Source organism: Salvelinus alpinus, chromosome 34 (genome assembly GCF_045679555.1).
Source record: "Salvelinus alpinus chromosome 34, SLU_Salpinus.1, whole genome shotgun sequence".
In the NCBI taxonomy this organism is placed as follows: Eukaryota; Metazoa; Chordata; class Actinopteri; order Salmoniformes; family Salmonidae; genus Salvelinus; species Salvelinus alpinus.
In genome coordinates this window covers 18,704,081-18,717,783 of record NC_092119.1, presented here as the reverse complement: position 1 = coordinate 18,717,783, position 13,703 = coordinate 18,704,081, and the positions used below count along the sequence as shown (strand labels likewise).

The following is a 13,703-nucleotide window of genomic DNA, read 5'->3' as shown; positions in this document are numbered from 1 at the left end:
TTTGGTCTTCACGTACTCGTATGTCCTGAAGATTTCATGTGTGACTTTGCAAAGAAACACTTCTTCATCTGGTTTGAGGTCCGCTGGGGGCTTCTGTCTGACAAACGGCTTTCTGTGGAGAAGCGGCATCTTTCTTTATCTTCGTCTCCGATTTGTCCTCTTTGAGACTCAAAAAGGAGGGGAAAAGAAAGCCAGAAACCATGTAATTACATAAAGTTTTAAATCAGTATTCATCGGCAATAAACTCAGACATGAGGACAGTGACCCAAACATTTTTTTTTAAAAATGGTCGTGATAACCTACGACAATTTTAAGAGGAAATCCAGCCTTTGTTAATGGCACACGCTTCCAGTAACACACAAAAGTGACGCTTTTCCAACCAACTCACATGAAAATGTGCTCAATGAATGGGAATCTGTCTGATATTAGCAATTAAAAACCTCTATGTTTAAACCACCTGATAACATTTTCGCATACTAGAGGAAGAATTCAAGAGATTTACCGGATCGGTTATGTAACGTTAAAACAATAATCCGCGGGAGAAAAATACAAAAAGTCAACGGACTGCCCCACTTTTCCACCGGACGGACTGCGTGTTGACTATAAATTTGATCCGCTCTATTTCACAGATGAGAAGCGCGTAGGAGGGCGTAGCTTGAGTGAAGACTATGTTATCTCCATTGGTTGTTTATCCCGCCACTCGCATCATCACCACCAATCATGTTTATGTTCGTTGAACATCAGAGGATTGGAGAAGCAATATGGGATTTGTTACTACTTGAATCAGAGCATCATGCACATTTATAGTAAAACATAGCATATCTGTTCTGGTAAAACATACTTTTTCAACTGATACAAAACTTTTGTACAGGTTTAAGTGAGTGATCATAATCAGTTACAACATATTATAGCGCCTAACATTTTCCACATGCATCCAACTTCCCGTCTGTCCGCCACGAGGGGGTATAAATCACCAAAATGTACGTGCTTTGTTCTTATGCTCCGTTTACTCAGGCAGCCTTATTCTGATATTTTGACCAATTATTTGCAAAAGAGCTTATCTGATTGGTAAAAAAAATAATAATAATTGGTCAGCTTGTGTAAACGCAGCCTTAGTTTGGCTTCTGTCATATTTCAATTAACAGAATATTGATGGTGACTGAAGGCCAATGTTCAACAATGGTGTTAACGGCTTGTTTACTATAACATGACTGCATGGTGCCTGTCTGGTGTAGTTAGAGAGCCTCATAACTAAGGTGCAAAATCCATCAAAGAGGTTGTAATTACAATGGCCACAGAGTCCAAAATGAAACACTATTAAAGCGCTGCAAAAGAGATGTTGATGCCATGCTGTTGGTAAAGAAGGCAACACAGAAGTTCCTCAGAGCTGGTGCCATTTAATAGCCACTTTCTGCTGTAATTATGCTACCCTCCCATGCTTCCTGTTTCAGTAGTGTGGGTGAGAGGGGAACGTACAAGAACCATCAGGCAAATGTTTTAACTATTCATTTACTACAGTATTTCAGACATTGGTCAAACATTTTCTGTAAAAAGGCTGACAAATCATTCACTGAACTGTAAAGTACATAACATTATCAGAGTGATATTTGGGATTTCTTGTCACAGATCACTCGGTCATCTTTATAGATTGTTATACCTTGAACATGATATGGTAGGGCACAGTCCTAGAAGAGAATCCATCTGCAATTGCAGCAGAAAGTCAATATCCAAGGGACAGAAAGTCTGAGTGGATGTTTGGTCTTCACTCAGGGTCACAGTACCCTATACAGGTGTATATTTTTGAATGCGTCCGGGTCACCGTCCTTCCCCAGATAGACGTTGTAATCCAGAGTTAGTTCCTCTACCCACTTGCTGAGGTTGATCCCTCCCTGAAGGAGGAGCACAGTACAGTAATAGAGAGGTGTGCATTATGCTTGAAGTTACACATCATAGAAACATTCAGTTCTCAAAGTGTGGAAAACAGACAGTTTTTACAGGCATTTTCAGTACTTACCTGATGTGAAGAAAGTGCTTCCTGGAGGCTTGGAACTGTAACCAATAGAGCACCTTTCTTGTGGAAATTGTGAACGATAAAATACCAGGCTCTACCAAAGGAAGAGGATGGAGACATTAGAGCAGGGTTTCCCCAACTCCGTACTCGGGACCCCAAGAGGTGCACATGTTGGTTTTTGTCCTGGTACTACATTGCATCATTACCAGATACAATATATGAGGAAGATCTCAATTGCATCCTTACCCCTCTCTCCTCATCAACACCCATTGGAGGAGAAGGTCAGAGGGGCGGGACCTCGGGCTTTCTCATCCAATGGGTTTTGAGAAGGAAACAGGACATGAGGAGTATGCAATTGAAATCTTCCAATGATCACTTACTGCATCCTATATTACAGCGTTTCCCAAACTTGGTCCTTGGGAGTCCAAGGGGTGCACGTGTTGGTTTTTGCCCTGGTACTACACAGCTGATTCAAATAATCATCAAGCTTTGATCATTTGAATCAGCTGTGTAGTGTTAGGGCAAAAAACTAAATGTGCACCACTTGGGTTCCTGAGGACCAAGTTTGGGAAACGCTGCATTATAGGATAATGATATTTTCTGTTGAAAAACTTTTTGAAACGATATGTTCTAATGAATACACCCCTGGTGTGGTGTCCAAGGTTTACCTACTTAATTTGGTCATTTGGCTGTAGAAAGTACTCAAACACATTGTTCATGATGAGAACATCTGCATTCTGTAACAGGGAATCCTGAGTACTGATATCTCCATGGATGACCTGCAGAAATGTGAGACAATGAGAGAAAGCTGTGGCACTTACATTCTTTAAAAACATAAAACAAAGATCAAGATAAATAAATGTAAAATTATACTAATGATCGCTTTACCTGTATTCGGTCACTGAAGCCATACTTCTCCACAGCCATATTCTGAAGCCTGACAAACTCTGCACTGATCTCTACCCCAACAAGCCGAACTGCAGAGCTGTACAGGTACCCCTGAAGCACAAACAAATGACTGGAAGAGTAAATACTTTTTTGCCAAAGAATTCATGACATTTTCCTGCAATATTTTCACATAACCTTTAACAATACATCTCAATGCCATAAATGGTTTCCCTTTCATTCCAAAACAAACTGTAATTTACCCCATAGAGTACTGCCCCTAGCCTGGAACCCACATCCACCACTAGTCTCCCAGTCAGGTCTGGTAGGACATGCTGGAATAGGAACTGGAGCTCCAATATCGAGAAGGAGTGAGAGATGAACTCTGAGAAAATAAACATTCATTTGACACAATGCTGCAACATGAGGGTTATAAACCCACCCTTATCTTACACATCTATGCTGAACGAAAATATGAACGCAACTAGCAACAATTTCAAAGATTTTAGTGAGTTACAGTTCATAAGGAAATCAGTCAATTTAAATAAATAAATTAGGCCCTAATCTACAGATTTCACTTGACTGGGAATAAAGATATGCAACTGTTGGTCATAAATACCTTAAAAAAAAAAAATAATCTGGCCATTTTCTCCTTCGCATGATCAAGCTGTTGATTGTGGCCTGTGGAATGTTGTCCCACTCCTCTTCAATGGCTGTGCAAAGTTGCTGGATACTGTCGGGAAGTGGATCACGCTGTCGTACACGTCAATCCAGGGCATCCCAAACATGCTCAACGGGTGACATGTCTGGTGAGTATGCAAGCCATGGAATAACTGGGACATTTTCAGCATTAGGAATTGTGTACAGATCCTTGTGACATGGGGCAGTGCATTATCATGCTGAAACATGAGATGATGGCGGCGGATGAATGGCACGCGAATGGGCCTCAGGATCTCGTCACCGTATCTCTGTGCATTCAAATTGCCATCCATAAAATGCAATTGTTTTCATTGTCTATAGCTTATGCCTACCCACACCATAACCCCACCACCACCATGGGGCACTGCTCAGAACTTTAACATCATCAAACAGCTCAACCCACACAACACCATACATGAGGTCCGAGGTTGTGAGGCCGGTTGGACGTACTGCCAAATTCTCTAAAACTACGTTGGAGGCAGCTTATGATAGAGAATTGAACATTCAATTCTCTGGCAAAAGCTCTGGTGGACATTTCTGTATTCAGCATGTCAATTGCACGCTCTCTCAAAATGTGCGACATCTGTGGCATTGTGTTGTGTGATAAAACTGCACATTTTAGAGTGGCCTTTTATTGTCCCCAGCACAAGGTGCACCTGTGTAATGATTATGCTGTTTAATCAGCTTCCTGATATGCCACACCTGTCATGTTGATGGATTATCTTGGCAAAGGAGAAATGCTCACTAACAGGGATGTAAACACATTTGTGCACAACATTTGGGAGAAATAATATTTTTGTGTGTATGGAACATTTCTGGGATATTTTATTTCAGCTCATGAAACATGGGACCAATACTTTACATGCTGCGTTTATATTTTTGTTCAGTATGATTATTGATGGGCTTTGGGTAATTGGATTGTTGGTGAGATGGCATGATCCTTCAGAACAAGTACAATGATTAACCAGGCAAGGCAAACATTTTTTTCTTCTACTTTTACATATTTTTCTCCCCAATTTCGTGATATCCAATTGGTAGTTACAGTCTTGTCCCATCGCTGCAACTCCCGTACTGACTCGGGAGAGACGAAGGTCGAGAGCCACGCATCCTCCGAAATACGACCCTGCCAAGCCTCCCTGCTTCTTGACACACTGCTTGCTTAACCAGGAAGCCAGCCGCACCAACGTGTCGGAGGAAACACCGTAAAACTGGCGACCTAAGTCAGCGTGCATGTGCCTGGCCCGCCACAAGGAGTCTCTAGAGCGTGGTGGGAAAAGGACATCCTGGCCGGCCAAACCCTCCCCTAGCCCAGACGACGCTGGGCCAATTGTGCGCCGCCTCATTAGTCTCCGGTCGCGGCTGGCTTCGACACAGCCTGGGATCAAACCCGGGTCTGTAGTTACGCCTCAAGCACTGCTTTGCTGTGCCTTAGATTGCTGCGTCACTCGGGAGGCCCATGCAAGGCAAACCTACCCAGGGGAGCTGTTCTGTGAGTGCCACAGTTCAGGCAGTAGTTGCGGCTCATCTTGCCCTCCTCACAGAGTGTATCCACGGTGTCCTCGTCATACAGGAAAGCATCCACATGCAGTGTGGGCTGGGGGTTCTGTTGGGTCTGAATAATCAATTGATGAACAGAATTAGTTAATTTGTGTTAGTCAAAGGGATAGTTCACCGAAATTACAAAATGACATTGGTTTCCTTACACTGTAAGCAGTCTCTGGACAAGGTATGACAGCAATCCATGCTTTGGTTTAGTTTCCCTGGTACAGTTTCCACATGCTAACATTTTATCATGTGGCACAAATCCCATTCAAGTCATGGGACCGATAATACATTTTTCACACGTGTTCAAATCATCTGTGACTTTGTTGAGCTTCACAAATTTAGATACTTTTGGATTATTTGGAGATGTGTGAAAAACAGTCCCATGACTTGATTGGGATTTGTACCACACACGTTAGCATGTGGAAACAGTTCCAAGGAAACTAAACCAAAGCATGGATTGTTGTCATACGTTGTCCATAGACTGCTTAGAGCGTAAGGAAACCAACGTAATTTTGTAATTTGGGTGAACTACCCTTTTAATTACTTAAGTCTAATTTTAAGTGTGAGTATTTTTTTATTTTTTATTCCTCTCTGAAAATAAAATACACACACCTTGCACCAAATACAAGCACCCAGCAAGTAAATTTGGCCCGGAGTAAAGATGTTGAGGAATGAAAGCAATTACAGTAACCCACCTTCTGAATAGCCAAGGACTCGGAGGAGAGCACAGCCTCCAAAGGAAGACATGCCCTAAGATCCTCTGAAATACTTTGAAGTATAACCTTTTGATTGTCAAACAATCCATCATCCACTTCATCTGCAAGAAACAAAATGACTATCTAATGTTATACAGTTGAAGCATCATAATCCAACATGAACATGGGATGGTTGGTTTAGGCTTAAAATAGCTGATGCCAGGGTTAAATACCAGAGTTTTTCATCCAGTCAATTAAACGTGGCAGGTCCTTGGAATTTACTCTGGAGAGTAATCGTACGATTTCGTTTTTTGCGTCTGAAAAGTTCATTTCAACAAATATTTTGCCACATACGATTGCTCATGCTTGAATGTATTGAACGCATGCGTAGAAAATACCGGATACGTATTTGAGATTTAAGGAGGCGCGATAATTGGAGCACTATTAATAGTAGTGGTGAAATGGAGAGAATTTAGTATATATTATTTCATTTAAAGTAACTGATATTGTAGAAATATATTGAATATTGATTTTGGCAAATTAAATGGACACGTGTTGTATGAAATTACCGTTTACTCTAAGTAGAAAACATGACATTTCAGACGACCTTAAAATACAGGGGTTACAAAGAAGTAAACATAACCCCGGAAGTAGATAGGCATTCTGGGATATCTGGGATTGAGATGACGTTCGTTTGGTTGCTTTTCTCAAGCCAGTTGGCAAGCTTTAGGTAACGATCTTCGTTATAATTATAAAAATGGTAATTTAGTAGCTAGCTATTGTTTTATAAATGTCGTAATGTTAGCACGATAGTTATCCATACATCGAATTAAATTAGGATGCTGTCTTTATACGTGTCATATTCTCGGAGAACCACGGCCTCACTCGAGTTGTCGATGCTAACGTTTAGCATCGAGTTGTAGATGCTTATATAGTTGTATAAGCTGTGTGGATGCAGTCGGGTCAATATTATGTATTCTTTACATACACGTGTTGTATTAGTTAACTACGGAATTTTTCTAGCTAATTTATGTCATGTTGTCCTGACTAACGTTATATGCTAAACTAATCTCTAGATTTCACTCATTGTTTTCGTTCATTGCTCAGTTAAGGAAGTCAACAACGGACGTTTGATCACCAATAAGTGGCAGTAAAGGTGTAGAGACAAGGGGGTTTCCCTCAACATTGAAGCCGAAGAGGCCGTATTTCTCAACTGATTTTGTAAGTCCCTTTCCATAACATTATTATCCAGCGTTGAAGTGGTATAGTAGTTGGCAGTGGCAGTATAACCAAATTTGCAAATCTAAATATTTTTTACAGGTTCAACAAGACCTGCAAACATGGTGTTAGCCGATTTGGGAAGAAAAATAACCTCGGCGTTGCGATCACTGAGCAATGCCACCATCATCAACGAGGAGGTATATCTAGTACCAAATCAGACTTATTATTTTTGTACAACTTTTGGCAATGTGTGGTTGTTAACTAAATAGTAGTTACATATGTTTCCAGGTTTCAACCACGCAGACCATATGATATTTCTCATAGATAATGTCTTCTCTTTCTTTAGGTATTAAATGCCATGCTGAAAGAAGTGTGTGCTGCCCTCCTGGAAGCTGATGTCAACATCAAGTTGGTAAAGCAGCTCAGAGAAAATGTAAAGTGAGTAGCATTATTCAGGAACACATTGTACTGTAGTAGACAAAAGCTGAATTCTGTATCCTACTAATGTAATCTTTCTTTGACCACAGATCATCCATTGACCTGGAGGAGATGGCCTCTGGGCTGAACAAGAGGAGAATGATCCAGCATTCTGTGTTCAAGGAGCTTGTCAAGGTCAGTGTCATTCTCTGACTATTCTTACTGAAACTGAACGTATTGTAATACCTCCATACATTAGTATTAGTTTAATGATGGTCCCGTGTAAAGTAACCGAAGGAGTTCATTTTTGATTGAAAACTTGGGTAGATGACTGACAGTTGATGGTGGGATTTCCTGGTTATTTTAATATTAGTGGTTTTCAAAAGTCATTTGGTCTATTGATATTCCACAGTGTTTTGTAAACTGTTTCGGCAATGTACTATACCATCAAAACAGTCATTCCCCTCAAACAATTACCTTAATTGAACTAAGGGATCCAGTAGCTCACTTCACATATTTTACAAAGATGCAATGTTTCTGTGTTTATTGCATTTGATGCGATGGGAGTGTGTCTAAGATTTAATGTTGTGGTTGTCTCTCAGCTGGTGGATCCAGGGGTCAAGGCTTGGACACCCACAAAGGGAAAGAACAACGTCATCATGTTTGTGGGTCTTCAGGGCAGTGGGAAAACCACAACCTGTTCCAAGGTGAGCCATTCCTGGATTTCAGCCTAAAGATATGCACATTCAGGTGGTCATTTGTCCAAAATATATTATGCCATCACTAATGTTCTGTATTGAATACCTTTTCCACAGCTGGCGTACTACTACCAAAGAAAAGGGTGGAAAACCTGTTTGATTTGCGCTGACACTTTCAGAGCTGGTAGTTTCATTTTCAAAATGTATCTGTTTGATATTCCTTCTCGAAAATTTTTATTTTAGCTAATTTAAGTCAACAACATATTTTTGTGTGTGCAGGTGCCTTCGATCAGTTGAAGCAAAATGCAACAAAAGCCAGAATTCCATTCTATGGAAGGTATTTATGCTTTGCATTTGGTTGCTTCTCATCTGTATGTGATGAATCTCAAGTCATTTTTTTATGCTAATGTATATGGTAAGGAACCTTGATGTACAAGTACACCCCCTGGACAGGACGCAGGTCTATTACAGGGCCTTTGCTGCATACTGTACACTAACATTGTTAAATCCAGTTACACAGAGATGGACCCTGTCGTCATAGCTGCGGAAGGTGTGGAAAAGTTCAAAAACGAGAGCTTTGAAATAATCATTGTTGATACCAGTGGCCGACACAAGCAAGAAGATTCCCTTTTTGAGGAGATGTTGCAGGTTTCCAATGCAGTGGTAAGTAGTATTTTTGCACCACTGTGACCATCTCTCTGCCAGCCTGAGCTTTTGTATCGTCATTATAAAATGTACAGTGCGTTCGGAAAGTATTCAGACCCTCTGACTTTTTCCACATTTTGTTACGTTACAGCCTTGTTCTCAAATTGATGAAATCACCCCCCCCCCCACCCCCCCACATCGGTCTATACACAATAGCCCATAATGACAAAGTTCAAAGTTATTTTGTTTGCAAATTTATTACAAATAAAAACGGAAGTATCACATTTACGTAAGTATTCAGGCCCGTTGCTATGAGACTCAAAATTGAGCTTAGGTGCATCCTGTTTCCATTGATCATCCTTGAGATTTTTCTACAACTTGATTAGAGTCCACCTGTGGTAAATTAAATTGATTGGACATGATTTGGAAAGGCACACACCTGTCTAAGTAAGGTCCCACAGTTGACAGTGGGTGTCAGAGCAAAAACCAAGCTATGAGGTCAATGGATTTGTCCTTAGCGCTCCGAGGCACAGATCTGGGGAATGGTACCAAAACATTTCTGCAGCATTGAAGGTCACCAAGAACACAGTGGCCTCCGTCATTCTTAATTGGAAGATGTTTGGAACCATCAAGACTCTTCCTAGAGCTGGCTGCCAGGCCAAACTGAGCAATCGAGAGAGAAGGGCCTTGATCAGGGAGGTGACCAATAACCCGATGATCACTCTGACATAGCTCTAGAGTTCCTCTGTGGTGGGAGAACCTTCCAGAAGGACAACCATCTCTGCAGCACTCCACCAATCAGGCCTTTATGTTAGAGTGATCAGATGGCAGCCACTGCTCCTAAAGGACTCTGACCATGAGAAACAATATTCTCTCGTCTGATGAAACCAAAATGTAACTATTTGGCCTGAATGCCAAGCGTCACGTCTGGAGGGAACCTGGCACCATTGCTACGGTGAAGCATGGTGATGGCAGCATGCTGTGAGGATGTTTTTCAGCGGCATTTACTGAGAGACTAGTCAAGATCGAGGAAAAGATGAACAGAGCAAAGTACAGAGATCCTTGATGAAAAAACAGGACAATGACCCTTGATGAAAAAACAGGACAATGATCCTAAGCACACAGCCAAGACAACACAGGAGTGGCTTTGGGACAAGTCTCTGAATATCCTTGAGTGGCCCAGCCAGAGACTGGTCTGGAACCAGATCGAACTTCTCTGGAGAGACCTGAAAATAGCTGTGCAGCAATCCAACCTGACAGAGCTTGAGATGATCTGCAGAGAAGAGTGGGATAAACTCCCCAAATACAGGTGTGCCAAGCTTGTAGCGTCATACCCAAGAAGACTCGAGGCTGTAATCGTTGCAAAAGGTGCTTCAGCAAAGTACTGAGGAAAGGGTCTGAATACTTATGTAAATGTGATATTTTATTTATGAAAACCTGTTTTTGCTTTGTCATTATGGGGTATTGTGTGTAGATTGATTGGGGGGGATGGGACGACAACTTAATACATTTTAGAAAAAGACTAATGTTACAAAAGGTGGAAAAAGTTGAGGGGCCTGAATACTTTCCTAATGCACTGTATTGCTTTAGAGAAAATGCATCAATGCATGCATGGTCTTACACCAAGCATGTTTCTATTTCCTCCAGCAACCTGACAACATTGTGTACGTAATGGATGCCTCCATTGGCCAAGCTTGTGAAGCCCAGGCGAAGGCCTTCAAAGACAAAGTAGAAGTAGCGTCCGTCATAGTGACAAAGCTGGATGGTCACGCCAAAGGTGGTGGTGCTCTCAGTGCGTAAGTAAATGCCACTCTTTGTTTTGACAGTTTATCCAAGTTATGGTCAACTGAGTTTCCTTACTAATGCAGAATTCATTAACTCATGATAATCCTGATGGTTAGGTAATGTTTCATACTCATGTTGCCTTTTTATAGAGTGGCTGCTACTAAGAGTCCCATCATTTTCATTGGTACTGGAGAACACATTGACGACTTAGAGCCATTTAAGACGCAACCCTTCATCAGCAAGCTACTGGGTAAACTGTTTTCCCTTTTGAATAATGGATTATCATAAGACGTTTTACATTATGTAAAACCTGTATTGAATGAGTTGTGTGTATTTTGTCCTCAGGCATGGGAGACATTGAAGGTTTGATAGACAAAGTCAATGAACTCAAGCTGGATGACAACGAGGAGTTGATTGACAAGCTGAAACATGGTGAGAATGAGATCATCAGCTGACATACTTGTAATACCAGCCCCATATCATAACTGAAATGCAGTATGCATATGCTCTGCAGTCTATAACATAGTTATGCGGTATGGTTTTTAAGTTTCTTCTAATCACCATTTGCACCACAGGTCAGTTCACTCTTCGTGACATGTACGAGCAGTTTCAGAACATCATGAAGATGGGACCTTTCGGACAGATCATGGTAAGTAAGCGGCAACCAGAATACCTAATAGGGGGAAAAATCCCCATAGGGGTACATACTATAGATGAAACGAGCAGACGGTCAGCGTTTCAGCACAAATGCCTTTCGAAAACAATCTCAACTGTATACCCCTCCCCCCTTGGTAAATAATGAATACCTAAGAATATTTTATATTCTTCTGGCCACATGTGGGATGTATTTAAAGATGACAATGCTAATCTTACTTCTGTTAATGTCACAAGGGTATGATCCCAGGCTTCGGAACAGACTTCATGAGCAAAGGCAACGAGCAGGAGTCCATGGCTAGGTTGAAGAAACTCATGACAATTATGGACAGCATGAACGACCAAGGTAAAGATGCAATCCACTTTCATCATTAAACAACAGTAAGGGATACAAACAAAAGGGTTATACAAAATGCGTACATGTTTTCCTCCCTCACTGGTTTCTTTCTTTGGTTTTTGCAGAACTTGACAACAAAGACGGTGCAAAGCTCTTCAGCAAGGGGCCGAACCGAATCGCCAGAGTGGCACGCGGTTCAGGGGTTGCCACCAGGGACGTCCAGGAGCTGCTCACCCAGTACACCAAGTTTGCCCAGATGGTGAAGAAGATGGGTGGCATCAAGGGCCTGTTCAAAGGTATGCACTTTTTGGCTCTTAAAACATTACTAGTTGTCATTCTTGCTTCCTCTGTCCATGTTTCCTCCATTTCCCTCTCAAATCACATTGGAGGAGGTCTGAGGGAAGGACCTTGGATCCGCTCTTTCAATGCACTCTGTGAGGGGAGGAAACAAGGACAGGGGAAGCAAGGATTTCATGACTAGTCATGTTTTCAGACACGTTTCAGCCCGGAAACGGAAGCACTGGTCCAATTACACAATTTTGCTTTCATCAAGCAGTAGAATGTCTCTAGATTATTTTGCACTTTTACATGTTTGCAGGTGGTGATATGTCCAAGAATGTCAACCCCTCTCAGATGGCTAAGTTGAACCAACAGATGGCAAAGATGATGGACCCAAGGGTTCTCCACCATATGGGTAGGCTTGACTTTTACAATAAGTTATTTCACATTACCCAAACTTCCTTTGTTACTTTGAGCATGGTCGGTCCAAACGTAATGACATAGATGTGATATAGACTGCAGAATCCCTGATCTACAAATCACCTTGCAACCCAAATAACCTTTATTTGATCTTGTTTAGCGATTCTGTGCCTCTCTGCCTTGCTCTAGAGTTTAACTGATCCCCCTGAAACACTCTTATCATTTGTCTCTTCAGGTGGAATGTCTGGTCTCCAGTCCATGATGAGACAGTTCCAACAGGGTGCAGCTGGCAACGCGAAAGGAATGATGGGATTCAACAATATGTGAACCACTGAGCCTTAACCCGGTTAAATAAAAGGTGGTCATTTGGATTTAGCAAGAAGATGTGAAGAATATTTAGCAAGAAGGAGATGAGAAGAGTTATTTTGCCTCTGTAATATAATTAATTAAGATGTTTGTGTATAAAATTATGCAGAGGCTTATTTACTTATCAGGATAAATCAAAAGAAGTTCTGTGATTTTTACACTAATTATAAATTAGGCACAAAAGATGCATAAATTATGGGATTATGACGCTTGTCATGTTCATTAGGCACCAAACAGAAGAAAATGGACTTCAACCAGGAGTCACTATTGGACTTGTCCAATAAGATAGCCTAATTTGTGTTTTTAATTGCAAAACAATTTAAAATATTTTCCGGTGTACCCTAATTTGTATAATTTGTATAACCCTAATTTGTGTAGCCCTGATTTGGAGATTTTGCAAAGGATATGCTGAAATTAGTTGGACATTTTTTGTTGTTGTCATAATGTAATAAAATTTGTATTGCAATGTTTTAAAAAGCCAGTGTCTCTTTTTCTCTGTTTGGTTGATCAATGATTGTCATAGAGCGATAACAAATATGATTGACAACTATCAATGAAATTCTTGTCATAAAGATTAGACCACATCCTTTAATATACAGTACTAGTATGAGCTACCTATGGCTGTTGAAATGTGTTATTGTTGGGGCACTGCATTTCAAAGGAAATTGAGCAGAAAATGTAAATGTACATAAAGCTACTGATATTCATGTTGATTTGTGGTGTTTATCACATACAGCACTAAACTTGGGCAGGAGATCATGGGAGCTGAGTACCAGCACCTCTTATAGAATATTAGCTCAAAAGTATTGCAGAGTTTCAGCATCTACATATAAACAGTACCTGCCCTGAAAATGAGTAAAGGCAACTATTTCAGCCCAAGTCAAGCACTTCACATATTAAAATTATTACAAAGGAAACGTTGAACCAATAGTTTCCCTATTGTTCTTATCAGTCCAACAAACAGAACGTGTTGTATAGGTAGTTCTGTCTTTTGGAACAAAGCCAGACAGGTCCAAAAAATTACTGTTGAAAATAAATAAGAATGT

The 13,703-nt window shown here is 40.9% G+C and overlaps 3 protein-coding genes across 11 annotated transcripts in view; 1 reads left to right on the top strand and 2 right to left on the bottom strand.

The window, feature by feature from the left end:
* The window catches only part of LOC139563835 (bromodomain adjacent to zinc finger domain protein 1A-like), a 38,566-nt gene extending 37,955 nt beyond the window's left edge, over positions 1–611 (bottom strand). For 5 of the 8 annotated variants that reach the window (XM_071382766.1, XM_071382769.1, XM_071382771.1 and 2 more), the window contains exons 1-2: positions 503–611; positions 17–167 (exon numbers count right to left, since the gene is read on the bottom strand). In XM_071382766.1, coding sequence (XP_071238867.1) covers positions 17–129 — 113 coding nt within the window. In that variant the 5' untranslated portion in view covers positions 130–167; positions 503–611. Of the gene's footprint in view, positions 1–16; positions 168–388; positions 455–502 lie in introns of those variants that run through there. The other 3 variants (XM_071382767.1, XM_071382772.1, XM_071382768.1) reach the window with 3 other exon arrangements.
* Positions 612–1,493: 882 nt separating this feature from the next.
* Positions 1,494–6,256, bottom strand: LOC139563837 (uncharacterized). Its single transcript, XM_071382777.1, has 8 exons — positions 6,069–6,256; positions 5,836–5,957; positions 5,069–5,207; positions 3,160–3,281; positions 2,900–3,010; positions 2,684–2,790; positions 2,015–2,105; positions 1,494–1,889 (listed from the first exon to the last, which is right to left on the bottom strand). The coding sequence occupies exons 1-8, from the start codon at positions 6,163–6,165 to the stop codon at positions 1,773–1,775; spliced, it is 906 nt and encodes a 301-aa protein (XP_071238878.1). The 5' UTR covers positions 6,166–6,256; the 3' UTR covers positions 1,494–1,772.
* A 201-nt stretch (positions 6,257–6,457) lies between these two features.
* LOC139563428 (signal recognition particle subunit SRP54-like) lies at positions 6,458–13,134 on the top strand. Of its 2 annotated transcripts, none has more exons than XM_071382095.1 (17): positions 6,458–6,565; positions 6,943–7,056; positions 7,156–7,253; positions 7,403–7,494; positions 7,584–7,668; positions 8,076–8,180; positions 8,289–8,355; positions 8,451–8,508; positions 8,684–8,834; positions 10,464–10,612; positions 10,751–10,851; positions 10,947–11,033; positions 11,177–11,250; positions 11,493–11,601; positions 11,718–11,888; positions 12,191–12,286; positions 12,527–13,134. In XM_071382095.1, the coding sequence occupies exons 3-17, from the start codon at positions 7,176–7,178 to the stop codon at positions 12,616–12,618; spliced, it is 1,515 nt and encodes a 504-aa protein (XP_071238196.1). In that variant the 5' UTR covers positions 6,458–6,565; positions 6,943–7,056; positions 7,156–7,175; the 3' UTR covers positions 12,619–13,134. The 2 variants fall into 2 exon arrangements, with proteins under 2 accessions (XP_071238196.1, XP_071238198.1); XM_071382097.1 differs by having other exon boundaries at positions 6,525–6,595.
* Positions 13,135–13,703: the final 569 nt, after the last annotated feature.

Bases quoted from the DNA above. Each gene is read 5' to 3' on its own strand.
- LOC139563837 (XM_071382777.1), bottom strand. From the start codon at position 6,165: ATGAACTTTTCAGACGCAAAAAACGAAATCGTACGATTACTCTCCAGA. The intron at 5,208-5,835 runs GTGGGTTACTGT...TTGATTATTCAG, and splicing joins AGTCCTTGGCTATTCAGAAG to ACCCAACAGAACCCCCAGCC. The intron at 3,282-5,068 runs GTAGGTTTGCCT...TTATTTTCTCAG, and splicing joins TCACAGAACAGCTCCCCTGG to AGTTCATCTCTCACTCCTTC.
- LOC139563428 (XM_071382095.1), top strand. From the start codon at position 7,176: ATGGTGTTAGCCGATTTGGGAAGAAAAATAACCTCGGCGTTGCGATCA. The intron at 8,835-10,463 runs GTAAGTAGTATT...TATTTCCTCCAG, and splicing joins TGCAGGTTTCCAATGCAGTG to CAACCTGACAACATTGTGTA. The intron at 10,613-10,750 runs GTAAGTAAATGC...GCCTTTTTATAG, and splicing joins GGTGGTGGTGCTCTCAGTGC to AGTGGCTGCTACTAAGAGTC.